The sequence below is a fragment of the Camelus dromedarius genome, chromosome 15, assembly GCF_036321535.1.
Source record: "Camelus dromedarius isolate mCamDro1 chromosome 15, mCamDro1.pat, whole genome shotgun sequence".
Lineage (NCBI taxonomy): Eukaryota > Metazoa > Chordata > Mammalia > Artiodactyla > Camelidae > Camelus > Camelus dromedarius.
The window spans coordinates 47,845,240-47,872,624 of NC_087450.1; the positions used below are offsets into that span (position 1 = coordinate 47,845,240).

The following is a 27,385-nucleotide window of genomic DNA, read 5'->3' on the forward strand; positions in this document are numbered from 1 at the left end:
ATTGCACTTGAAATTAATTTAGAAGAATAGACTGAACCTGGACATTACCTAGGAGCCACTTTTTAAAATTAGATCTTCACTGTTAACTAATTTTATTATAATTTTATAAAATATAAAGAAAAACCGGAATAATTAAGGGTTTTAGTTAGGAATATATACTTACCTGAATTTTCCTTATATTGTTTGAAAAATGTATAAATAAAAGTCTTAGTGAACCTGTCTTCTTTTTTTTTAAATATACTGTTAATTGAAGTATAGTCAGTTTATAATGTGTCAATTTCTGGTGTACAGCACAATGCTTCAGTCATATAGGAACATACATATATTTGTTTTCATATTTTTTCGCCCTAAGTTACTACAAGAGATTGAATATAGTTCCCTGTGCTCTACAGTATAAACCTGTGTTTATCTTGAACCTGTCTTCTTGATATGGTAGTTTTAATTTTGCTTATTCTTGTCTATTGGCATGTGTGATTTTATTGGTGGTTTAGTTTTTTAGAACTAACATTGCATCATACACATTTTCAATGTTGTCATAATTTTTAGTGGATTAAAAAAGCCTACTAGTTAGTAGGCTTTTAAAATTATTTGTTTACCAGTACCCTTAATTAGTAGCTAAAATATTAGAAATACATTAGCATTGAATCCTGAAATTTCAGCACCCCCCTTCCCACTTTTGTCTTCTGTATTCTTTGCCCTTATTAATCAAGCAGTCACTTAAGTTATCATGGATATTCACATCTGTAGGGTGAAGATTATGGGAATTTTCTCAGACTACTGATTACATAATATGTTTTCCACTAATTTTTTAGAAAGCCTCCTCTGCCCCCAAGCCTTTCATTTTAATTTCAGCTTTGCCATTAGAATATTGCTTTATTTAGGTCACAAACTGAGATAGTGGTGAATTATACTTAGCATATACTGATAAATATTTAGTGAATGAATAAAGAGCACGGAGAATTGCAGACCAAGTAACTGTAGGTTAGCAAGGTGCCAGCTCTATGGAAGTAATGAAGTAGACAGTGGGTAGCAAAAAACTAAGTGATTCTAGAAGAAAGAAATGATTAGTTACTACAGCGTATTTAAGAAAATACACTGGTAGGTTAGAATAACAGTAAGATCCAGATTTTAGCCTACTGAATAGGCAAATATAATTCATGGACAAACACAGACACAACATAGACAACATAAAAAAATACAAGCCTTTATCATAGCCTTTCTTCATGGGTTGGAAACTATCTAAATGTCCTATAATAGGGGACTGATTAGGTCACAGTAGAGTTATTCCATGAAACACAGGACTATTAAAAAAATACTGATGTAGAAAACATTTAATGTCATGAAAAGATGTTTGAATGTTTTTTTAATATATATATAAAACCATTTATATGTAACTATTAATAGAGATATTAAATAGTAATTATTTCTGAGTCTTAAGATTATAGTAATTTTTGTTTTCTTACCTGTTTTTTAAGTCTTCTATAATAAATGCTACTATTTTCATCAGAAAATAAACTCATTCAGAGATGAAAAGTTATTCTCTACTCAGTTTTTAAAAACAAACAAAGCCAAAAATGAATTAGTCATCATGAGACTGTTATTTTATTAAGGCTATAAAAATGTCTTCTTTTTGTGGGGTGAAGTGATTATCTCATCTTTTAGAGTTAAAGAATTCTCTCATAAATGTGCCTCTGTATTTCTCTCTGTCTCTTCTATTCCAGTTGTACTCGAAATAAGACAGTACGTTGGAATATTGAGAAAAACATCAGAACTTCTATTCATTTTAATTTTTTGTATTAAATATTTTATGTATAATGTTTTATAATAGAAATAGTAGTATTAGTAGAATAGTATGTTTAAATAAATATGCATATACTGGAGGGAATATTTTCAAATTTTTTACTGATGAGGTGTTTGATGAAAAAAAAATTGGAAGTCATTGCTCTAGACTCCCTGTTTTCAAAGTATGGTCCAATGATCCTTGTGAGCCCTATAAGACTTTCGGGGGTTGGTCTCACTTCTATTTTTTTTTTCCCTCAACAGTGTATCTTCTTGAATATGAGTTTTTATACGTCAGTCAGAACAACATTATTGTAACAGGTTGAATGCAGAAGCAGAAAATGAGAATCCAGTTGTTTTTCCTTAAGCCAGACATTAAAGAGATTTGAAGACATGGAAAACAATGCCACTTTTCTCACTAAATTTTATTTTATATATATTTTATATTTTAGAAAAATAGATCTTTCAAAAGAACATATTTTGGAAAAATAGATCTTTCAGAAGAATGTATTTTTAAATGTTAACATGTAATGAGCTTTAAGTGAATATGTAATTCGGAAAGTTCTTAGTTTTAATTTTTAATATTTAAATATTGACAGGTATAACCCACATAAACAAAAGCTCTTTTAGGTTCTTGAGTAATTTTTAAGAGTTTAGTAAGGTCCTGAGATCAAAATGTTTGAGAATTTTTGACCTAGACCATGAGCTCTTTGAGAGTATGGAACTGTCTTACTGCCCTTTACTTTCCTGACACACTGGAATTGCTTAGTGAATGTTTGCTGTATGAAAAAAAGGAAGTAACCATTGAATCACCACATAGGCTTTAGATAACTCGTGCCCAATGTCATTCCTTTTTTTTTTTTTGTAACATTTTAGTTTAAGTAAAATCTACTTCTGTGGACTCTAAAGACTTTTTCTGAGAATAGTTGAAGAATTTTACTTGAGATATATGAGAATTGCAAAAGTTATTTCTCTTCAGGAGAATTACAAAAAAGGTTGAACATTAAAAAGAGACTTTTAAACAAGAAAGCATATAGAAGTAGAAATATTTGGAAAAGGAAAGCAGATTTTGGTCAGAAAGAATTGCACTTAAATTCCTGTAGAGATTCACAGTGTGTACTTTGGTATTAAATTATTGTGGGCAGGCTCAGAATGATATAATTCAGTATATTGGAAATGAATTTTAAAGAAATACCTCCTCAGCTACACTGATGAAAGTAAAGATTTCATACAGCATTTTGTCATCTCAGTATTTGGTGTCATTTTGTGTTTCTCAGTTTATGGTGGAACCTAGGAAGTAAAAACCAATAACAAGTAGAAACATCAGGTAGGGGCATTGAAAACTCAGTTGAATGATCATATGTACAAGAGAAATATCTTAGTGTTAATATTTTGGTTGTAAAACAATATTACGATTCTTAAAATTTAAGAGGAAGGCATGCCTCCCAAGTTGTTTTTTTTTTTAATTAAAAAAAGGGTTGTAAATGAACATGAATTATACTATTTTAAGGTATGTAAAATGTTAATTTTTATTTTTAATAGATTGTATACCTGTTTTGTTTTGAGGAAAGAAAATTTTATTTATGAAAACCATCTTAGGCTCTTTTCTGACCTGATTTTCCACATCTTTTCTCTTTGAGATTTTGAGTTTTTAAACCATTAATTTTCCCCGTTTCAGAGGTTGCATAAACTCTACCTTCAAAACTGGAAACTAACAACTCTAACATTTTATTAAATAAGGTAAAACAAGAAGATTTGCTAATGAAAGAATTGCTGCTGTTTATGTAGCTGTGTGCCAGGCACTGTATAGGCTAATAATATATATTAACTAACGTAAGTTTTTAACTGTCCAGTGAGAAAAGTATTGTTTTCCCATTTGACAGATGAAGACACTGATGCCAACAGGGGGTAAAGTAACTTACCTAGGGTCTTATAGCTAGTGGTGGAGCAGGTTTGTCTGATTCCAAATTTCGTGCACCTATACTGCCCTATACTAAAACTGCAGAGAGACAGTTTCTTCATATTGTGATGCTTAGGCTGATGAGTGGTTAGGGAAATGAGGTTTTGTATTCATCAAGTTAAGATCATTGTTCATTCATCAAAAACGTATTGCCTGTTCTGTGCAGCGTAATGTACTAATAAGTCTGAATTTAAGACAGTGTCTCTTCTCTTCACTCTTCCGTTCACAGTGTCTAACTACCTAACGCAATTTCTGTATGTACACAAATCACACATAGATTTATATATATATACACACATATGTATTGCTAGTATAGTAAATTTTTGTTGAATGAAATAAAATAGGTGAAAACCTAGATAGCCACTGTTCTCTAAGAATTTAAACATTTAGAGAGAAGAGAGACTTGGAAAATATAATATAGTAGAAGTGCTGTGATAGTATAAAATATAAAAGCATGATCCATAAAAGAAAAATTTGATAAAGTGAACTTTACCAAAATTAAAACCTTTTACTCTTTAAAAGACACCATTAAGAGAATGAAAAAACAAGCCACAGACTGGGAGAAAATATTTCAAATTTGTCAAATCATGTATCTGGTAAGACTTACATCCAGATTGTATAAAGAACTCTTTCAGTGTGATAATAAGACTACATCAAATGATTTTCAAGAAGAGTGTGAATACCATTCATTGGGGAAAGGATGGTCTTTTCAACTAATGGTGCTGGGAAAGCTGGATGTTCACATACAAAAAAAAAAAAAAATTTGGACCCTTAACTTACACATATGCAAAAAACTAACTCAAAATGGATTGTAAGACCTAAAACTATAAAACTCTTAGAGAAGGACATAAGGGGAAATCTCCATGACATTGGATTTGGCAATAATTTCTTGGATATGACAACAGTTATACAGGTAACAAAGGAAAGAATAGATAAATTAGACTTCATCAAAATTAAAAACTTTTGTATATTAAAGGGGTACTATTGACAGAGTGAAAAGACAACCCACTGAATGCGATAAAGTATTTGCAAATCACATATTTTATAAGGGATTGATACCCAGAGTATATAAAGAACTCCTACAACTCAACAACAACAAAAAACCCCCAAACAACCAATTTAGAAATGGACAAAGTACTTGAATAGATTTTTCTCCACAGGAGATGCTAAAATGGCAGTAAAGCACATGAAAAGATACTGAACATCACTAATCATTAGGGAACTACAAATCAAAACCACATTGAGATACTACTTTATACTCAATAGGATTACTGTTGTCATAAAAACAGAAAATAAGGTGTTAGTCAAGATATGAAGAAATTGGAACCCTTCTGCATTGCTGGTGGGAATGTAAAATTGTGCAGCCTCTGTTGAAAATAAGTGTATTTTGCTGATTCTTTAAAGAATTAAGCAAAATTACTATGTGATCCAGCAGTTGCACTTCTGGGTATGTACCCAAAGAATTGCAAGTAGGGATTCAAACATATTTGTATACTCATGTTCATGGCAGCATTATTCACAATAGCCAACATATAGAAACAATATAGGTATCCATCAACCGATGAACCGATAAGCATAGTGTGGGACATACATACAATGTAAATTGTTTAGCTTTAAAAAGGAAGGAAATTTTGACATATTCTACAGCTTGAGTAACTACAACATGGGTTAGCCTGAGGACTGTATACTAAATGATATGAGCCAGTTACAAAAGGACAAATATGATTCCTCTTATACAAGATTCGTAAGAGTAGTCAGATTCATGGAGACAGAAAGTAGAATGGTGGTTGACACGGGTTGGGGCAAGGGAGAGTATGAGGAGTTAGTGTTTAATGGGTAGAATTTCAGTTGGGAAGGATGAAATGGTTCTGGAAGTAGATAGGTAGTGATAATTGCATAACAATGTGAGTATACTTAATGCTACAGACAGTACAGTTTAAAACTGTTAAAATGGCAAATTGTTATGACTGTTTTACCACAACTGAATTTAAAAAGAAAACTACAATTTAAAAATGGGCTAAGGATTTAATAGACGTTTTATCAAGGAGTATTTATATTCTCGGGCTAATAAACATGAGAAAAGATACCAAGTATAATTAGTCATTAAGGAATGAGATACCACTACACATCCACTAGGATAGCTGTAATCACAAAGACAGACAATACCAAGTGTTGACAAGAATGTAGAGAAACTTGAATCCTTGTATACTGCTGGTGGAATTGTAAAATGATGTAGCCACTTTGGAAAAGTTGGCAGTTCTTAAAATGTTAGACATAAACTTGTGATGTGACTCAGCATTTCTACTCCTAGGTAACTACACCAGGGAAATATAAACATATGTTTATATGAAGATTTGTATGTGAAAGTTCCTACTGGTATTATTCATCATAGTGGAAACAACCCAAGTATTAATTGGTGATTGGTGAAACAAAATGTTGTATGTATACATAGAGTGAAATATTATTCAGCAATAAGTGGAATGAACTACTGATACATTCTACAGTGTGAATGATCTTCAGTTTTTTATGGTAAAAGTGAGAGAAGCCATACACAAAAGACTAATTGTTCTCAATATATGCAATTTCTAGAGGGGACGAATCTCTAGACACAGAAACCAAATCAGTTGTTGTTGGCTTGGAGTGTGAGTGTGGATTGACTGCAGATGGGCACAAGGGAACTTTTTGGAGGTAGTGAAAATATTCTAAAACTGATTTGTGGTGGTTGCCCAACTGAATTAATTTACTAAAAATGATTGAACTTAAAAAAAGTTTAACGAGAGATAGTAGAAGGTATGTCTAAATTTATCTGGGAAAGTCAGAGCAGCACCCGGAAAGCATCAGCTTAAGCGGAGAGTTAAAAAACTTTTGAGAAAGGAGTGAATAGCATATATAAAGACCATTATGAACCAGTGTGAAAGAGAATGTGATTTGCTCAGGGAATTACACGAGGCTTTACTTGTTGGAGCATGAAGTTTGAGGCTGGGTATGTCAGAAAATTAAGTTAGGGGTAAATTTAAAGAAAAATAAGCTGTTAGTAATAACCTGGCAAGAAGATCAGGAGATTATTGTAGACTTGCTCTTGGTATGTTTTTGTATTCACAAAGTTCAACACAATGTTAAAAATGATCAGATGGAAGAATATTTGAAACTGAAATTAAATGTTTTGCTACCCTTGAACAAAATCCTGGTACTTCTGTGGTACTGCATTCTGTTTATTTTTCAAGACCCAGTTAATGTTGGCATTTTCTGCTATATCTAATGTCTCTTCACCCCAGCCCTTTGCATGTTTCACTACCTCTGTTATTAACGCTTCTGGTAAGGTACAATGCTTTCTTATGAGATTTAAGATCCTTGACAGCAGGAAGTAAGCATATTTCCTTCAAGTTTATAACTGCAGTGTCTGGCATGATATTTGGCACATAATGGGTATTTAGTGGTAAATTTACTTGCCAGAACTTTCAAATAAAGGCCAGCAAAGTATAGATCAAAGGGTTGGAGTGAATTATACATGAAGGTATACCACTTCAAAAGAAAAAACGGAAAGTCACAAGGTGAAATTTTATATAAGCTCTTAAAGGATTTCATTTTGAGTTTTGAGGTAAATAATTTCCTATCCAAATGATGAATTCTGATGGCTGCTTTTCATTCATTGATTGTTTCTTCTCTATCTTAGAATTTTAGAGCTGGCAAAGGCCTTTAGTGCTTATAAAATCTAGTCATCTCTCTTTATTCACTTTGTGACTTTAAGCCAGGTAGTTAAACCTTTCCAAGCCCAAGTTTTCTCATCTGTAAAATGAGAAACTCCTATGTACCTTATTGTTACAAAGATAGATTAAAATAATATTTAAGAAATTCTTCAATTCAGTGAGTAGTTAGACATGAAAAATTGAATGGATTATCCAAAGTTTGCCAGAAATATGTGCCTAAATTTGGACTAGCATCTGATGTCTTGAATTTTAATTGTCTTTCCACACTGTCATTGTTGGTACTTCCTTCCATATTTAGTGACCTTGTCCTTTTTTTTTTTTTTTTTTTTTTTTTTGCAGTTTCCAATTTGATGTGGGCTGGGGAACAAAAATCACAAGCTTTACTCATTCAGTACATGTTTATATAGCATAACTATGTACTAGGCGCTGTGGTAGGTGTAGGAAAACACAAATTCTCTTCTCAGGTAGTTTTGTGTCTAGAGATAGGAAACAGACCTTCTCGAAACACATATAAATTAAATAAATTTTGTAGGCAAATGTGGATTTAAACAGCATGTCTTGCAAGGGGAGCATCTGAGGTCAAAGTCTTCATAGAGCAGGCAAACAAAAGAGATATGGTTGTCACTGACTGGACAAAACTGAGGGATATGAGCATGACTGGCTTATTTTGCTTGGGAGTTTTGCATAGAAGGTGGTGGTGTCATTGTGGAGCATTCTATGATGAGATCAAAGGTATAGTTTATCTGCAGTGAAACCAGGATTCCAAAGGATACAGTGGAATAGACTTGGTAGGGAAAAAGCCTGGGAAGGGAAGTCAGTGGACAGGAAATTACACAGAAACAGGGTAAGAGAAGGCAGGGTTGTTAGCATCCTCCCAGCTCTCTGTTGTAGACTCTAGGTAATTATTTTTCAGCTCTTACGCAGAAGCCTTTTGAGATTGTTGCCATCTGACTGTTAGAATCAGCTATCCTTTTTTATATTATAGTATAATTTATTAATGACTTGGGCAACTGTGTCACTCTTCCATTCTTGTTTAGTCCGTGGGGTTGAACCACTCAACAGCGTAGCCTAAGACTAGGTTAACCTTAACTCCATGTGAATGTTCAATGAACATTGAAAATGGTACCAAAGTTGAAGAAATTGTAATTTGGTATAATATGTAAGAAGCTTTTAATTCTCTAAATATTTAATGTCTTTGTGTGTGTGTGTATGTGTGTAGGTTAAATGTATCTTTAGAATACAGTACGAAGAGGTCTTGTATATTCAAAGGCCTATTGAAGAAGACAGAAGAAAATTTTTCCAAGAACTGATTCTCAATCAGGCCTCAATGGCTCCACCACGAAGGAAACACACTGGTAAAGTTCTTAAAGCCTTTAGGAAAATGGGGGTGGTTAGAGTTAAGAAATACCTTTTTTGGAGTCATTTTTTTGAAAAAAGAAAAAAAAATTTCTTTGTGGAAGTGAAGACAGTTTTTCAGGTTTTTTTTTTTTGAACTTTAGTTGGATACATGTGGAAGTGGCCATTGTGTTTACCTGGTTTGAAGACATTGGGAAGTACAGCCTCATTGTTAAAGTTTTACTAATAGGTGACTGTTCATGAAGTATTCTCCTTATCACTTCAGTCCAGATACTCTGGTAGTTTCACATTCTGAGGCTCAAAAAGTCAAAGAAAAAAGACTATGAACAACAGGTGTTGTGCTGATTGCTTTCTGGGCCAGGGTGGTTTTGATGGGCCAAGAACTTCTTAGAACATTTGCCTTTTCTGGTTTATTGATTAATTTCTCAAATATTTATTGAGCACCTATTATATTAGGTATCTTATCCTAGGCACTTGGAAATCTGTGATGGCTTTCTTTTAAGCATTGGAATTTTCTTGGATTTGGGCCCACAGCATTAAGAGGGGCCTCAAAATTTGTCAGATTTTAGTCCCCTGATTTAAGGACTGCAGTCTAAATCATTCAAAAGAGTTTCTTTTCCTAATCTTAAAGCTGCACAAAAGATAAGATGCCCTTGTTTAATCTTTCAGCCTCTTCTCGAAAATAACAGTTCTGTTTATTAAAAAATTTTAAATCTCTTTTCCCTTGTTCTATTTTTTATGTTTCTTGTAGCTCTTCATTTAAAATACTAAATACATTTACCATATCTGCCAACTCTTTGCTTTTTCATATTCGTTGTACTTCTTTTTTAGTGGTTATATTACCCAATACTTTAATAAGTTTATTGTCCTTTAGTGACTTCTTTCCACATTTTCTCAGTGTTTTAAAGATGAACGCCTATCAAATGGTTATAGTTGTGGAGTTTCTTCCCCCCAGAAACTTTGGGAAAGTCAACATGGAAGTCACACCTTCTGATTATTGGTTGTTGCCTTCTGTTTTCTGTTAATCTAAATAACAGCATTTAAAGTATTTCATTATTAGAATGATTCATTTTAATAAGGTATCTTTCATGCTCCCTGTCGTACTTTAGTTCCATGGATCTGAATTTTCTGTGTTGAGGATGAACATGATTTTTTTTCTTTTTCAATTACTTCTGTTGACTTTTATTTTTCATCTTAGGGCTATTTAGAAATCAGCCAGAATACTTAGAATTTTAATCCTGAGCTTCAGTGTGATACCAGGAAAATGTTTTAAGGACTTAGAGAACATTATGATTAGGCAAGTTAATACTTTACCTTCTCAGAAGATGTTTTGTTTTATGGTAGATAGTGAATACTGTAGGTTTTATATATGGCACTTAAGACTGGGGTTTCCATCTTTTTTATGTCTTTGGGATTCTTTTTTTAATTACTACTTTTTTATTTTTATTTTTATTTTTTTGCTCCCTGCAGGTGCCATTCACTATTCCTACTGTGTTGTAGTAAGAATGTGAGGGTAGGAGACTTGTCTAACATCAGAAGTCTTTTGGGAATGGGAAGGATCAAAGAATTGTTACTTGCCTATTTAACTTTCATGCATGTAAGGCACCTCATTTTGAGAAGCAGTTTTTAAACAAGGTTGACCTAAGCAAATCAGTATAGAAGTCTTTCATCTGAACATACTTACGTTGATTTGAAATATTTCTCATAAGTTGTATGTAAATAATACCTTAAAATAAAATTATTTAAAATCATACAATTTGCCCTTTAAAGGAGTCCTGTTGTAAGTTATCTTTTAAAGTGAAACTATTCCCTAATATATTTTTGGTTTCCATTCAAATTTTTACTTGCTGGGTTTGCATGTTTCACATACATTTGGAATTCTCCTTTTTTTAAAAGGACATTTTGAGAGAGTGCCAGAAAAGTAATTGAGGTCCTGGCCCTGCTGTGCTGGAATCTTAACATTTTCTTCTATTTTCTTTAGGTCTTTGTACTATGGAAGTGCTTCCACTTGCACTACCTTCTCCACCTCGTCAATTGTCAGAATCAGAAAAAATTCGGATGGAGGACCAAGAGGAAAATACTTTAAGAGAGTTGCGGTTGTTTCTCAGGGATGTAACCAAGAGGCTGGCCACAGATAAACGCTTTAACATCTTCAGCAAACCGGTGGATATTGAAGAGGTCTTGTTTCAGTAGTGTGCAAACAGTGAAGTTGAACTGGCTAAAAGAAAAAAATGTTGACATCTTTTTTTGGAAGGAAAAAAAGCAAAGGCATGGATGAATATTACCGCTAGCCTGTAAAATTTTAATCCATGTGATAACTACCAATGTCATCAGCAAACATCTGGTGACTTTTGGATGGAAGTAGTGATGATTTGTTTATGTCTTCTTAATTAGTATTGATCTTTGTGATCTCTTACTCTTCAATTTAAGAAGAGGATTAAAAGTTACTTCAGTGAAATGTCCATACTAGACTATTTTTATTCCAGGATAAATCCTGCTTTCAAAAAGAATATTGGTATTAACCAATCAATACCAATTAATATTAACATTTCCCAGATTATGTATACCTTATCAAAAGAGGTGGCTAAGAAACCTGAAATTTGTCTTTCATATTTTGGAAATGCCTGTGGCTAAGCACATCCTATACAGCTAAAGTTATTTTTCTCTCCAAGTATTTTTTCTGCTCCCAGTGGAAAATTTCTCACTTTCAATGTGTATTGTTTTGTGTCCTGTGGGAGCATGGTTTGTGATGATGAAAAAAAGAAATTTTCCATTTGGAATCTGCTATACTACTGTGAAATAAACCTTTTTTTTTGTTCTTTATTTTTTTTATCCTGGGATAATATAGTGTGTGGATGAACACATTGCAATCCTTACTGGCCTTCTCCTTAGTTCAGACTCCATGTTTGAACAGCTTTGGTGTTTTTAGTTTTAATTTTTTCTTAATTTTTAAAAATTTGAATTATGAAATGATTCAAAGTTTAATGTTGTGTCCTCGTTGTGAAATCTGTACTCTTGGATCTGAGCAGAATCCTTTGGAACCATTACCTCATCTGTGCCTGTGAGCTAGCATCATGTTTTTTCCTGTTGGAAAGCCTGAAAATATCTATCTCCCTCCCCTCTTTTTTTTGGGAATAAAACATATTTGTATTTTTATCCACAATACATAGTTTTAGCCATTTGATACTTTCAACAACCTTGCAAAGGCATTATTATGTTGCAGCTAAAGAAACAGTTTCATTGGCAAGTGACACATCCAAGACTCAAACGTTTCTTAAAATTTGAAGCCCACATTCTTTCCATTACATCACAGCTACCTTATATCTTTTTCTACTGGAATGGCAGGGCTTGCCTATTTGCTTTTGCAATTAACACAAATTTTATATTTGTGAAGTATTTTTTTCCTCATAATGTTTTCAGATAATCTTAACACTATCAGCCCACTTTAAAGATCGATTTAAAGGTTTATTTTTATTTCAAATTGAGAATGGGAATTCTGACACTTAATTGATAAGAACTTCTTGCCCCCAAGTTAACCTCCCATCCTGGGAGTGAACCAATTTTGCCTTTGTCCAGGAAAACTTTTTCTTTCTAACTGTAGGAGGTTATCTGATTTCAAATGCCATCTGTGCTAGAGTAAAAGTTTTATAAATGGTGGTAAGGCAGTGGAAGTGGATAGAAAATGTTGGTCAGATAAAACTCTGTTTTAAGGGTTATGTTTTCTCTTTTTCCTCTTTTCTTCTTCTCAGGTTTATTCTGTTACTGGTTATTCATTTGCTCTTAAGGCTGAAAACATAGAGGTCTCTGAGAAAGATAGAGAGGGGAAACCAAGATAACATTTAAGTAACCTAAAACACAAAAACTTGTATTAAAATAATGAAATTTGAAATGTCTAAAAACTTTATCAAACTCCAAAGCAAATTGCAAAGAAAATAAAAGTTTAGAAAATAGTTGTTGAATTTAAAATTAGGCATAGGTGGTGAAACTTTACAGTCTTTAGTAATATAAATTTTTATTGTACAAAGGTTTATAAAACATTTTTCACATGTACACAACACATGTCAAGTGTCAGAGCCAAGAATCTAACTAATATCTTCCAAACTATCGCTTGTTGAGGATAGCTTCACTATCTCCCTTATAAGGAGACTGACTGGCTTTTTAGATCCTGGAAGTTGAAAAATAAATTAAAACATACACACACACTTACCTAAAATTTTAAAAACATAAAAATACATATATGTGTATTTATATGCATATATTTCTATGTATGTGTTTATGTACATTTATATATATATAAAAATATATATTATATGTGTAAATTAAAAAAAAAATCAAGGCATCAGTGCCATCTGCAGTGGAGAAAACTAGTCTATAGTTTCATAGATCCAAAATTACCCCATCCCCAGAACTGGTCCTAGACTAATTAAATGTGTCTAAGACTGTATTTGTATCAGACCTAATTACTTGATTTGAAATTTGCATTGAGGAAGACAATATAGGCATACATACCTCAGAGATATTGTGGGTTCAGTTCTAGACCACTGCAGTAATGTGAATATTGCAATAAAGCAAGTCACATTTTTTTGGTTTCCCAGTGTATATAAAAGTTATTTACACTATACTGTAGTCTTTTAAATGTGCAGTGGCATTATGTGTACAAAAAATGTACACACCTTAGTTAAAAAATGCTTGATTGCTAAAAAATGCTGACCATCATTTGACAATACAGGTTGCCACAAACCTTCAATTTATAAAAAATGCAGAATCTGCAAAGCGTAATAAAGGGAAGTACAATAAAATGAATTATGCCTGTAGATATGTAGGTTGGAAGAGCTTTCTTACTGGTCAGGTGATATAAGACACGCAACTTACTGGGCAGTCATGACTTAATGTCATTTATTTTGGGTTATCTCCCAGAAAATCAGTACATAGAGCAAAATATATATATTTTCTTGCTTGTAGATTTGCTTATCTTTAGGGACAAGACTAGCAAACAAATCTTTCACTAGTCATGAAAGCAGTACTTATTTTTGTTATGTTATTGACTCAAAATATTTGTAATGACTCCAAAGGAGCAGAAAATGCTTTCCATGAAACGATTCACTATGGAAACTGAAAAAGAGAGAAATTTCCTTTTGTTAGAGATTTTAAAGAGATTTACCAGAGAACTTGTCTAATAATCAGAAAAAAATCTGTTTATTTTTATTTTCCTTTAAAAAATTTTTCTTGATGTAACATTTTTTGATGCTTATTGGGTGCTTTTACCTATACATTCTCTTCTCAGGTATGTCCAAAGGATTTAAAAAAAAGTTAGCTGACACAGTTGGTTTCATATTTCAAGATGCGAAACATTTCAGAGTTGATTTAGATATGGCTTGAAACTGAAGCTTTTCATGGAAAGTATGACATAGTAACTTTAGTAGTGTTACTTGCTCTATAATTTTATTCTAATCTGTAATTATTTCCTAGATATCTATATTTAATTTTTAAATAACTGTATAGTTTTATTTTGTGTTTTATGAGTAGATCATATGAAATACCAGAAGTAATTTTCATTAAAATATCCTGTTTGTTTTAGGTTTCAGATTATCTTGAAGTCATCAAGGAACCCATGGATTTATCAACAGTAATAACTAAAATTGATAAGCATAATTACCTGACTGCCAAGGATTTCCTGAAAGATATTGACCTTATCTGTAGCAATGCTTTAGAATACAATCCAGATAAGGACCCGGGAGGTAAGATCTCGCCCTGGGTAAGGTTGACTTTGGTGATCAGTGAGAAGATAATTTAAAGTTTAAATAAAGCATACTCATGTTTCAGATGGATAAGTTTATCTTAACGACATGTTATTGTATTTTGACACTTACTGATAAGGAACTAGTAATACACTTAAATAGTAAATTTAACTATAAATTCATTTATTAAATTATTAAATAATGTACTTAATTTAGAGGATTTTATTATTTTAAGTATTATGTTCAGGGTTTAATTTCTTGATTTACCTTTCACTTTTTATACTGAAATTCTTATTTTGTTCAGTTAAGATGGAAGACTGAATAGTTGAGAATTTGAAATTTATTTATTTAGTCATTATCACCAGTGATGATTAAACACTAGGAATTTTGAATTGTGGGGACTCACTAGGATAAATTCACATATCAAAAGACTCCTTTAGGTACACATTATCTGATCTATAGGTTATAGGTATTTTTATATAATTTTACTCTTTTACTCCTAATTCCACTCTGTACTCAAATCTGTAGTCCCAACCCTTTTAATGCCCTCCAGGGAAGACCTCCAGGAAGCTATCTGTAGTTAAATAAGGTGGATTTATTGATACATTGTAACAAGGGAGAATGTCTATTATGGGGAACATCATATAGGATTTGAACTTGTGTTAAGTGATTTTTGGGGAGGAAGTAGGGCTTTGCAGTGGCTTAGATGCTCTTAGGAAGTGGGAGTAATTTTGAGACTGGTTATTTTAAGAACTTGAAAGGTATGAAGAATGGAGCAAGGTTAAAGCTGTGATTGGTAAAGAAGCAGCAGTCATTCATTTTATCCAGGATAGGATTATATTTATTTTTGTCGTTAGGACAATGTTCATGCTTTTGTCTGTGTTCAGATGTGATTACAGAGTGGTCTTTTTATCTTGACCCATCATGCTCATAGAGTGATGTTCTATAAAATTGTTTAACATGAGTACACCAAGGCCTCCTGATAATACCAGGTCAGTTCCCAGCTGGCAGGGGTCTTTTTTTCTTTTTCTCACTCTATTCATATTCAGTTTCTTCAACAGGTTATATACAGGTAAGATACTTCTCATTTTTTAAAAATTCATTTAACTTTTAGTTATCTAAAGATGATCAGAATACAGTTTCTGCTTTATGCCTGTATTTATGGGCAGTGGTTCTCAACTCAGGCCACCTGTTAGATGACCTAGCTTTCTCATTTCTACATAGAATGAAGTATTTTTTGTCTAAATTTGGACCACAGTAAATTGCATATTTTAATTCCCAGTTAAGAGGTAGAATAAAATTTCATATGGCTGTGCTTGGTATCTAACAGTTTCTAAGCTTTGTATTAGGTCATTTATCTCTTGTAGTTTTTGTTGTTTGTTTAGCTTTTTTTTTTTAACTTTTCATTATGTCATATAGAAAAACAGTATAAAAATGAAGAAAATTAAAGTAACCTATAGTCCTATTACCTAGTGTTTTCTCCTTCTTTCTCATTCACATATAGATATATTATATATGAAATACATATATACATAATATATTTCCTAAAATCAAGATATAACTTTATAAACTTTCTTATATTTCTATCACATAATGTTAGTCATATGGCTATACTGTAATAGTTAATACACTATTGTTGGACATACTAGATATTTTAGTGTTTTTTATAACATTGATGAATATAGCATAAATTTTATGTACATCCTTAATTATTTCCTTAAGATAAATTCCTTAAAAAGAAATTTCTGGATCAAAGGGTGTATATCTCTTTTAAGGCTTTTAATCTAAGTTGTTAAAATTTTCTCACAGTTTTTAAAATTTTCTGCTAGCAGTATTAAGGCAACTTGTTAGCCAGTGTAGCAATTTTGTGTGAATGAGAGAATCTCTTTTTCAGTGTAGATGGCATCTGCAGCAGGGCTACAATTTGGCTGGTAAAGAATGGGCTGGATTGGATATCAGCCTCATTTGATTCCCTTCCTGGATTCTTGGTGAGGTACAACTGTTCAAGAGTCTATATGGTGGTCTTGAGCAGTGGGTGAGAGTCCTTGAGTGCCTAACCCTCATTCTGTTAGTTTTTCACAACACTGAGTTTACTGCTACTGTGTAGTAGGTAATGAGAGCCTGGGTTTGAATGTACACCTAGACTTTAGTCCCAGTTTTGGTTCCTAGTTGTTTAAGTTGATTGAGTTAAGTCCTCTAAATTTTAGTTTTCTTATCTGCAAATAGGGATAATTATAGTACTCTTCTCATTGAAGTGGTCGTAGTTGAGATTAGATGAGAAATGTGTTACATTAAAACTTACGAACTTGCCATTTTCATGTTTCAACCTGAATACATTAAGCCCTTAGCATAGTGCCTGGAATGTCATAAGTGTTCCATAAAGGCTAGTCATTCATATTTTTATTATTGTTATCATTATTTACATTGTGCTTTAATTTTTCATAAATTGGTTTCTTGGTGGGTACTTGCATATTTGCTTTAGAATGACCCTTTGTACTTAATGCTTATTATATTCCCTGGGCCACATTTATAATTTAATCCTGTTTTGGAACAGATCTAGGAACTGATAGTGAAAAATGAATTTGAGCTGTTAGAGAAAGCCAGTAGAAAGGATCGATGCAGATGCTTTTTTCCCTGTGTAACTCAATTACAACCACATTGAAATATTACTTTTGAGAAAGAAGCAGTGATTTCTGGTACCTAGTAACTGTTTACTACAGAATGTACTTGTATAATCAAAGAATATGGCTTTATCTCACAGTTAGAGTTGAAATGGTGCACTTGTAACTTTATTCTTTCACTGTTTTAGATGCAAAAAAAAAGTGATATAGTTCAAAAGCATGATTTGGCTCTGCTCAGTTTTTTTCTTATCTTTAGTCAAGAGGCCTGTATTGTCTTAGCAACGGAACCACTTGTTATGTATTAGAAAAACAACCTCGGGGTCTGTTGTGTAGCAAACCAATTACATGAATGTTGTATTACTTTTACAAGTTCCTGTGAATATTTGAAAGCTTAGTATTCTGATTTGCAGAACACTTGGCCGTTTGAGGGTAGCGGGAGTGTTGGAAACTAGAATACACGTAGAAGACAAAAGCCATCATTTTGAAAGCTATACATGTTGCCTAAGTATTTACCCAAATTCTCCTTTGAGGATAATGTGGACAGAAATTAAATATGTTACTCAGAAGAATTTTAACTTGTAGGTTCTAAATGTGACTAGTATCAGATATTTGACCCTAATTATTATCTTATAGCTTTATGTGATATATTTTATGTTTAACTGTTCCCCGTTCTTTGTCTTGTACTGCATCCCTCCTCTAGCCCTCAAGTGCATTCACATATATACCATCATTTAGCTAATTTTGCTGAAATTTCAGCCCTAATCTTTTAGTCTTCTCAAAATCTTGAATTTTGTGTCGGTTACTTAGGAATATAGCGCACAGATTCACTCCAGGTTTTGGAGCTCTCTGTGGGCTATGCTTCAGTCCAACTCATTCATATTTTCTGTCTGTATTTATAAGTACCATGTGTTGGTTACTGAGCTGGGTGTTTAGAATACAAAGATGACTATGACAGTCCTTGCCTCTTGAGTCAGGGATATTTTGATCAGTAACGTATATTGAATAAAGAATTGTGTGACAGACATTATACTGTGTGTTACGGTATTACTTTGCTAGGACTTCCTTAACAAAATACCACAGACTGGTGGCTTAAAGACCTGAAATTAATTTTGCCGCAGTTCTGGAGGTGAAAAAGTCCAAAACCAAGGTGTTGGCAGATTTGGTTTCTTCTGAAGCCTCTCTCTTTTGCTTTCAGATGCCCGCCTCCTTGCTGGGTCCTCACGTGGTCTTTTCTCTGTGTCCATGTACCACTGGTATCTCTTGTGTTTCCAGATTTCCTCTTCTTAAAAGGACACAAGTCAGATTGGATTAAGGCCTAGTTTTATTACCTTCTTTTACTTTGATTACCTCTTTAAAGTCTACTCCACATACAGTCAAATTCTGAGATACTGGGGGTTATAGTCTCAATATATGAATTTTGTGGGGGGAACACAGTTCAGCCCATAATAGATATATACACAGAGATAAATAAGCCACAATCCCTACTATCTAGAAACTCACTGTTTTATAGGAATGACAAATATTCTAATTATTGGTAATTACAATAGATTACTGAAGCATAGAGTTAGCGTAGAGGTGGCAATTTTGAATTTTGTCTTAAGGCAGCAGCAGATGATTATAGAGCAGTTTCATAAGGTCTGTATTAGATACATATACCGTGTGAGTAGAGCACAGAAGACACTACCTGCAGATGAACAAGATTAAAAAGGACATTCATTTTAGGCTGAGAAAAGTAGTGTACAAAGGTATAAAAAAGAGAGAATATGACTGGAAAATAGAGTGTCTGTGGAGGAGTGTTGGGAAATTTATTCACTTCCCTACTCACTGAATCTCCATTTACTGAGCATCCATCTGTGAAATACTCTCTTTGTATAAATTGTGTTCAGTGCTGCAGATACACAACTCTGGCCTGAGAGATGCCTACAACCTACTTCATGGGGAGTCTGGCAGATAAATAAATGTCATAGTAAATTTCCTGTCTTCTTTTGTTCCAGTGTAAGGATTTCAGAGTTAATTCCTTAGATGATAAGGAGCCACTGTGTGATTTTGAGACGGAAAGTGATATGATTTGATTTGCATTTAAAAGTATAGTATTAAAGGCAGTATAGATTTTGTGGTAGAGGTCAAGGGAATGATGAAAAGGAGGTTGGAAAACCAATTAAGATACATTTGCAATGGCAGCATAGATTGAACATAAGGGACTTAGTGACTGACCAGTTAGGTATGACTGACAGAAATCTAGTGACTGACCAGTTAGGTATGACTTCTAAGAGTTTTTGGTCTGGACATTAGGAATCTGAGAAGTAAACCAATGGAGGAATAGATTTATGGGCAGTATGCTAAGTTTGATTTTGGATGTGTTATTGTGAGTTACCTTTGGAACACCTGGATAAAATGCAGACATTGTATAGTAGTTGTATATATGTGTCCAGAGATTAGGAGAAGTTTGAGTAAGAGACCTGGTTGGAGTCATTAGTGGAATCATTAGCATATAGGAGTGAATGAGATCACATAGACAGTATATAGAAGGAAAAGAGAGGGGAGCCCTGAAGGAACCATCCTCAAAGAAATATGGTCCCAGTTCTCAATTTAAGTCTCAGTCTTACTGTTGGTACTTACAGGACCTTTGTTAAATGTATTGCCTCCGCTGGGAGTGTGTACATTCTTTCCAGTGTTTAAAGTGCATTATTTTTAAAACCACACATATCTTTTAAAATCCCACTTATCCTTCAAGGAATATTAAGTGTTATGTTCATGAAAGTTTTTCCTGATTTTCTTCCAGTTATAAGTAATCCCTTCATCTAGGAACCATAATACTGTGTAACTTTTCTGAGACACGTATTCTTTTCTTTTTTTCCCTGGAGTAATTACTTATTTACATATCCTTATCCTATGTTTTAGATCTTAAGCTGATTGAGAGCAGGATCTTTATGGGCATCTTGTATAGAGTATGTTCTTTTCCTTTTTTTTAAATCTATTTTTATATGTAGTGGCTAAAATCTGTAAATTGCAAACTCCCAAATTTACCCTTTCCCACCCCCTTTCCCCAGTAATCATAAGATTGTTTTTGAGTCTGTTTCTGTTTTGTAGATGGGTTCATAGTGTCCTTTCCCCCACTTTTTTTTTTTTAGATTCCCCATATGAGTGATATCATGTGGTATTTTTCTTTCTCTTTCTGGCTTACTTCACTTAGAATGATGACCTCTAGGTCTATCCATGTTGCTGCAAATGGCATTATTTTATTTTTTATGGCTGAGTAGTGTTCCATTATATAAATATACCACAACTTCTTTATCCAATCATCTGTCGATGGACATTTAGGTTGCTTCCCTGTCTTAGCTATTGTATATAGTGCTGCTATGAACATTGGAGTGAATGTATCTTTTCGAATTAGAGTTCCTTCTAGATGTATACCCAGAAGTGGGATTGCTGGATCATATAGTAAGTCTATTTTTAGTTTTTTAAGGAATCTCCATACTGTTTTCCATAATGGCTAAACCAAACTACATTTCCACCAACAGTGTAGGAGGGTTCCCTTTTTTCCACACCCTCTCCAGCATTTATCGTTCATGGACTTTTTAATGATGGCCATTCTGACTGGTGTGAGGTGATACCTCATTGTAGTTTTGATTTGCATTTCTCTTATAACTAGTGATATTAAGCATTTTTTTATGTGTCTGTTGGCCATTTGAATGTCTTCATTGGAGAATTGCTTATTTAAGTCTTCTGCCCATTTTTGGATTGGGTTGTTTGTTTTGTTACTAAGCTGTATGAGCTATTTATATATTCTGGAAATTAAACATTTATCAGTTGCATCATTTGCAAATATTTTCTCCCATTCTGTAGGTTGTTGTTTTGTTTTGTTTATGGTTTCCTTTACTGTGCAAAAGCTTGTAAGTTTAATTAGGCCCCATTTGTTATTTTTTGCTTTTATTTCTATTGCCTGGGTAGACTGCCCTAAGAGAACATTGGTAAGATTTATGACAGAGAGTGCCTATGTTTCTTCTAGGAGGTTTATTGTGTCTTGTCTTAAATAAGTCTTTAAGCCATTTTGAGTTTATTTTTGTGTATGGTGTGAGGGGGTGTTCTAACTTCATTGATTTACAAGCTGCTATCCGGTTTTCCCAACACTACTTTCTGAAGAGACTGTCTTTTCTCCATTGTATATTCTTGCCTCCTTTGCCAAAGATTAACTGACCATAGGTCTGCATGTTCTTAATAAATGTGACCAGTGAGTAAATTTTATCAACTGTCCTCTTCTTAGTTACTAACTGAAGGAGTCTCAGATTAAATAGAAATTATAAAATGGAGACATAATAACATAATGCAGATATGAGCCAGGAAATACAATGAAGTTTCTTATTTATGAAATAATTCGGGGTGAAAATTATCCCATAAAAATTCATTTAAAAAAATTACGAGTCTTTCTTAATTTTGTTGAAAAAAGCAGCTAATATACTTCTGTTCACCAAAATACAAAAGAAACATTGATGCAATGAAATAGTTGTTACCTTCATAAAAGTAGTGTTGTGTGTGTGTGTGTGTGTGTGTGTGTGTGTGTGTGTGTGTGTGTGTGAAGGGGAGATAATTAAGCTTGTTTATTTGTTTGTTTAATGGCGGTACTGGGGGTCAAACGCAGGGCCTCATTCGTGCTAAGCACACACACTACCGCTGAGCTATATCTCCTTCTCCCCGATTGCATTAATTTTATAGATACTCACCAATTTATCCTAATAGCCATTGCTTTTTATTGAAGGCAAAGCTAGGTGGTAATATTTTTATAGATACAGGGAAATTGGGACTGTGAGAGGTTATGTAATTTGTGTGCAAATCCGCAAATATTATATGACACAACTGAGTGGATTAAGATCTGTCCTAACTTCAGAGTCACTGTGTGTGGGTTTTTCTGCTGTGCTTACATTACTTTTAGATTTCATGGATTTAAAGGATATTAAAGTATGAGACAAAGTAAAAGAACTGGTAAATATGCAACTATTATTCATGTACAACTTTAAAGCAAGGACTTTAAGTCTGTTTGGCATGAAAGGGTATTTGAATAACCACATCCAAAATTATATGCATGTATATTATACTTTTCCACTTTCATCACATGCTTTTAAGGATCTAAGATGACCCCTCCCCCCAGAAAAGATGAAGATCCAAGATATGGACATCTCTCCTAATTTTAATACTCTGTAGCCTTATAGTTCTATGCTATGTATAAACTTAGGTACTCTTCTAAGTTATGAATGATTTAAAAGAATTGTAATGAAAGGCACATGAAAAAGAATTGTTCCCTCATCAAATGCAGATGCTCTTTAGAATAAATGTCTTGTCCTTTAGAACAGTGGGAAATTTTTATGGAGTTCTTTTTTCGTTAATTAATTAATAATTCTTTTTTCCCCTTTAATTGAGGAAGGAATGTGGGCAGGAAGCATGTGTTTAAAAAACCAAGAAGAAAGATCACTGAGTTATTTTAGAGTGATGCTATGCCAGATATGTGGCTTTATATTTAATCTTAACCTCTTTTTAGTTTTTCCTAAGCTTAAGTGGAAAGCCAGGGGCAGAAATTCCCAATATTGCATGGGCTACAAATACTGTATTTTCAGCTTGAAAGCATAGCTGCTTCTAAGGATGTTCATTGTAGTTTTTTGTTTATAGTAGTTAAAATTTGAAGCAACTTCCAACTGTTACTCTATTGAGCAATAATTTTGAAAAATGAAGGTACATTTTACTTTGGATTATTACATGATTTGGTTTCAAAAATTATTTAAAAGATATCAGGAGACTTCTGATTTTGGCCAAGATGGAGTAAAGGGACTGAATTCCTCTTACCTGAAATAATGGGGGGAAAACAGCAAAATATATGACAAAGCAGTTTTGAAGACTTTGGATATCAGGAGATGAGGCAAATGATCCCCGAAGGATGGGGAGCTAACAAATTGAGCATTATAACTATGTTTGGAGTGGGTCCACACTGTGGCTCAGGAAGGAAGAACCTAGATAGAGTCTGGAAGTCTTCCTGAATTGAAGAGGAAGAGCTGGGAATGTAAGGGGGCCAAAGAAGGTAAAATTCTCAGGGTATAGAGTACCAGGAAGGAGAAAGCTGCAGAGAGAGGACACTGGGGAGATCTGCAAAAGATCCTCCTCTAGTTTTTAGCTGAATGCTGATTAGCATATTCACGTGAGGAAATTACTTAAGGCCAGAGAAAGAGACTATTCCTTGAAGTTCATACAGGGCTAGCAATGGTGTAGCAAATAGTTAGAGCTAATAAGCCAACAAACAGAAAAATGGAATCATAAAAATGTTCACAGTTAATGCAAAAGAAGCGAGGAAAAGAGGAACAAAGAGTATATGGGACAAGTAGAGAATAAATAGCAAGCATATTAATAATCATATAAATTATAGTAAAAGTAAATGGTGTAAACCAAGGATCAACAAACTACAAACTGGCTGCCTGGTTTTGTAAATGAAGTTTTTATAGTTGAAACACGGGCATGCCCATTTGGTTACATGTTGTCTAGGGCTGCTTTTATGCTACAAGGGCAGCTTTGAGTATTTGCCAGAGACCTTATAATCTGAGAAGCCTAAGATATTTAGTCTCTGGATTTATACAGGAAAACTTGTTAATACCTAGCCAGAACATCCCCCAAAAAAGCAGAGTGTCATTTTGGATAAAAAAGCAAGACCCGACCATATACTGCCTACCAGAAACTCACTTGATGAGACTGACTCTATCTAATGCACTAAATGAGGCTCCTTTATAAGAAACCTATTTTTTAGTTTGTAGGTTGGACCTCCAGGTCCAGCCATGTTGTTGCAAATGGCAAAATTTCATTCTTTTTTATGGCTGAGTAGTACTCCACACACACGCATATATGTGTGTGTGTGTGTGTGTGTATAACATCTTCTTAATCCATTCATCTGTTGATAGGCCTTTAATGTTACTTTTGTATCTTAGCTATTGCAAATAATGTTGCTGTGAGCATTGGAGTGTATATATCTTTTCAAATTAGTATTTTCTTTACAAGAAACCCACTTTAAATATAAAGCCACAAATGTGTTATGAGAAAAGCATGAAAAAGATAGACCGTAAAATACCAAGCAAAGGGAAGCTGAAGTAATTAAATAAATATCAAAGTAGATTTCAGACCAAAAATATTACCTGGGATAAAGAAGATTATTTCATAGTCATCAACTAGGCATAATAATTCTGGACATTTATGCCTCTGAAAACAGAGCTTCAAAATTCATGAAGCAAAAACTGATAGAACTGCAAGGAGAGACAGAAATTTATAATTTCCTGGAGATTTCAATACCCCTTTCTCAAAACTAGATAAAGCTAATACACAGAAGATCAGTAACGATACATAAGGCTTGAACAACCCTATCTGTCAACTTGATCTAAGTGATATTTATAGAACACTTTTTCCAATGACAACAGATAAACACATTCTTTTCAAATGCACAGGATTATTTACCAAGATAGACCATATTTTGAGCCATAAAATAAGTCTAATTAGATATAAAAGGATTCAAGTCATATAAAGTATGTTCTCTGACTATAATGGAATTAAATTAGAACTCAATAACAAAAAGTTATTTGGAAAACATATTTGTAAATTAAATACCACACTTCTCAATAACCCATGGATCAAGGAAGAAATCAAAAGAGAAGTTTAAAAGTTTTTAAGGTGGATAAAATGAAATATAAAAATTTATGAGATGCAGTTAATTCATTACATAGGGAGAAATTTATAGCACTAAGTACTTAAATTAAAAAAGAAGAGAGGTCTTAAATCACTCATCTCAGCTCCCAACTTGACAAACCAGGAAGCAAAGAACAAATGAAACCCAAAGTAAGCAAAAGAAAGGAATAATAATAAAAATCTAAGGTGATCCATACAGGGAAAAAATAAAAAATAATGGGGGGAAAAACATTGAGAAAGCCAATGAAATGAAAAGCTGTTTCTTTTTAGAAGATCAGTAACTGATAAACCTCTGGTGGAACTGATTAGGATAACAAGAATTCATAAATTACCATTAGCAAGAATGAAGGAGATAACATTTCTACATATTCTACAGATATTAAGAGAACAGTAAGGGAACATTATGAACCGTTTTATGCCAATAGATCTCACAACTTCAGCAAATTTGTCCAATTTATCTAAAGAGAAAGAAGAGCTCATGAAGGAAGGAATGTATAATGTGAATAGTTAATGTTTTTTCTATAGTTAAAAACATTCCCATTAAGAAACCTTCAGACTTAGATGGCTTCACTGGTTTATTTTACTGAACAATTAAGGAAGAAATAATACCAGTTCTACATAAACTTTTCCAGAAAATTGAAGTGGAAAGAATTCTCTCCAACCTGTTCTATAAGGTTAACATTACTCTGAAAAAGATATTACAAGGAAAAAAAAAAGACCAAAAACTATAGACCAATATCCCTCATGAACATAAAATTTTGGCAAGTTATATGCAATAGTTAAAAAGATACCTTTGTGGTCAGGTAGGGTTTATTCTAGGAATGCATGGTCGGTTTGAAATTTGAAAGCCAATCAATGTAATTCCCTGTATTAACAGACTAAGAAATGATTATCTCAATCAGCGCACAAAAGCATTTGAGACAGATCAGTATGTATTCCTGATTACTAAATGTAAGCTAACTAGGATTAGAAAGGACCATTCTCAGTCTGATTAAGGACATCTACAAAAAGCCTACAGTTCGCATCATATTTAATGACAGAAAACTAAATGCTTCCCCTTAAGATCAGGAACATTGCAAATACAACCACTTTTACCACCTCTACCCAACATTATGTTGAAGGTTCCAGCCAGTGCAGTAAGGTAAGAAAAAGAAATAAAAGTCGTCCAGTTTGGAAAGGAAGAAGCAAAACAGTAAAACTCTTCATTTATAGACAGCATGATGTCTACATAGAAAAGCCTATGAAATTTACAAAAACACTATTAGAAATGACAAGTGAGTTTAGTGAGGTTTCAGGATACGAGTCAATATACAAAACTCAGTTGTATTTCTATATACTGGCTCCAAATAATAGGAAATTGAAATTAAAAATTGCTGTCCACATTAACATGAAAAAGCATGAAATACAGATCAGTCTGACAAAAGATAAGCAAGACCTGTGTATTGAAAACTTCCCTGCTTAGATCTTTTAGACGACTTTTTACTGCTCTTAGATTAAACTCTAAAATCCTTTCAATATGGTCGGATTCCTGTTTGCCTCTTGCTTATTCTAACCACATAGGCTACCTTTCAATTTCTTCAAATCTCCAAGATCTTTTTACCCCAGAGATTTCTCACATGATCCTGCACTGGTTTTTGCCTCTTTCAGTGGCTACCCCAATTCATGCTTCAAAGTCTCAGCGTAAATGCCAGTAAACTCAGGGAGGTCTTTCCTGACTTGCCCACTTAAAATTGGTGTCCACACAAGTATCTTGTAGGTTTTCATCATCACTGTTACAGGGTTTTGATAATGGGGGGGGCATAGGAGGAGATGTTTATATGTGTGTAAGAGAGATTATTTGGTTAATACCTCTTTTCCTGTACTACTCTAAATGGCTCTGAAAGTAGAGACCTGTCTGTTTTGTTCACTGCTGTGTAGCCATCACCTGACTTAGTTCCTGGTACAGTTGACAATCAATATTTATTGAGTGAATGTTTAGAGAAAATATATTGGGAGGAAATATACCAGTAGATTGCCTTTTGAGTGCTGCATGTTTGTTTTTGTAAGATTTCTACAATTAGCTATTAGACTTTCTAATAGGAAAAGTTATAAATGAAATACATCATTATACTTTTTGTCTTTACTAGAGATGAAAAAGCAGATATTATTTTGTAACTTGGATTCTATTTCTAAATACTGTTAAAAATTAAGTGACCTTGATATATTTACTTGACTTGTAATATCTTGAAGTTGTGTAGCTCTAGGTGGCGCTGCTTTTGTCATAGTGTTAATGAACGAGGACTTCTCTGTTGGTGTAAAGCAGAGACTCTTCTTTTAGTACCAACATGAGGTATAGTTTATCTAGAACAGAGTATGCACTTCTCTCCTAGATCCACCTGGAATTTATATATCATCTTGCATTCTTAGTTTAGAGTGTCTTATTGTGTATGTCGCTATCACAGTTTTTTAATAGGTCACTCTTACTTTGTATACATTATATTCTTTAGCACAGTTTTGACTACTTTTCTCTTATGG

General features: G+C 33.4%; 1 protein-coding gene across 3 annotated transcripts in view; it reads left to right on the plus strand.

Moving 5' to 3' along the window:
* ATAD2B (ATPase family AAA domain containing 2B) overlaps positions 1–27,385 on the plus strand; it is a 141,499-nt gene that overhangs the window by 97,858 nt on the left and 16,256 nt on the right. For 2 of the 3 annotated variants that reach the window (XM_031466652.2, XM_010992935.3), the window contains 3 exons: positions 8,666–8,801; positions 10,784–10,980; positions 14,381–14,540. In XM_031466652.2, the coding sequence (XP_031322512.1) occupies positions 8,666–8,801; positions 10,784–10,980; positions 14,381–14,540 (493 nt within the window). The remainder of the gene's footprint in view (positions 1–8,665; positions 8,802–10,783; positions 10,981–14,380; positions 14,541–27,385) is intronic. The other variant, XM_031466651.2, reaches the window with a different exon arrangement.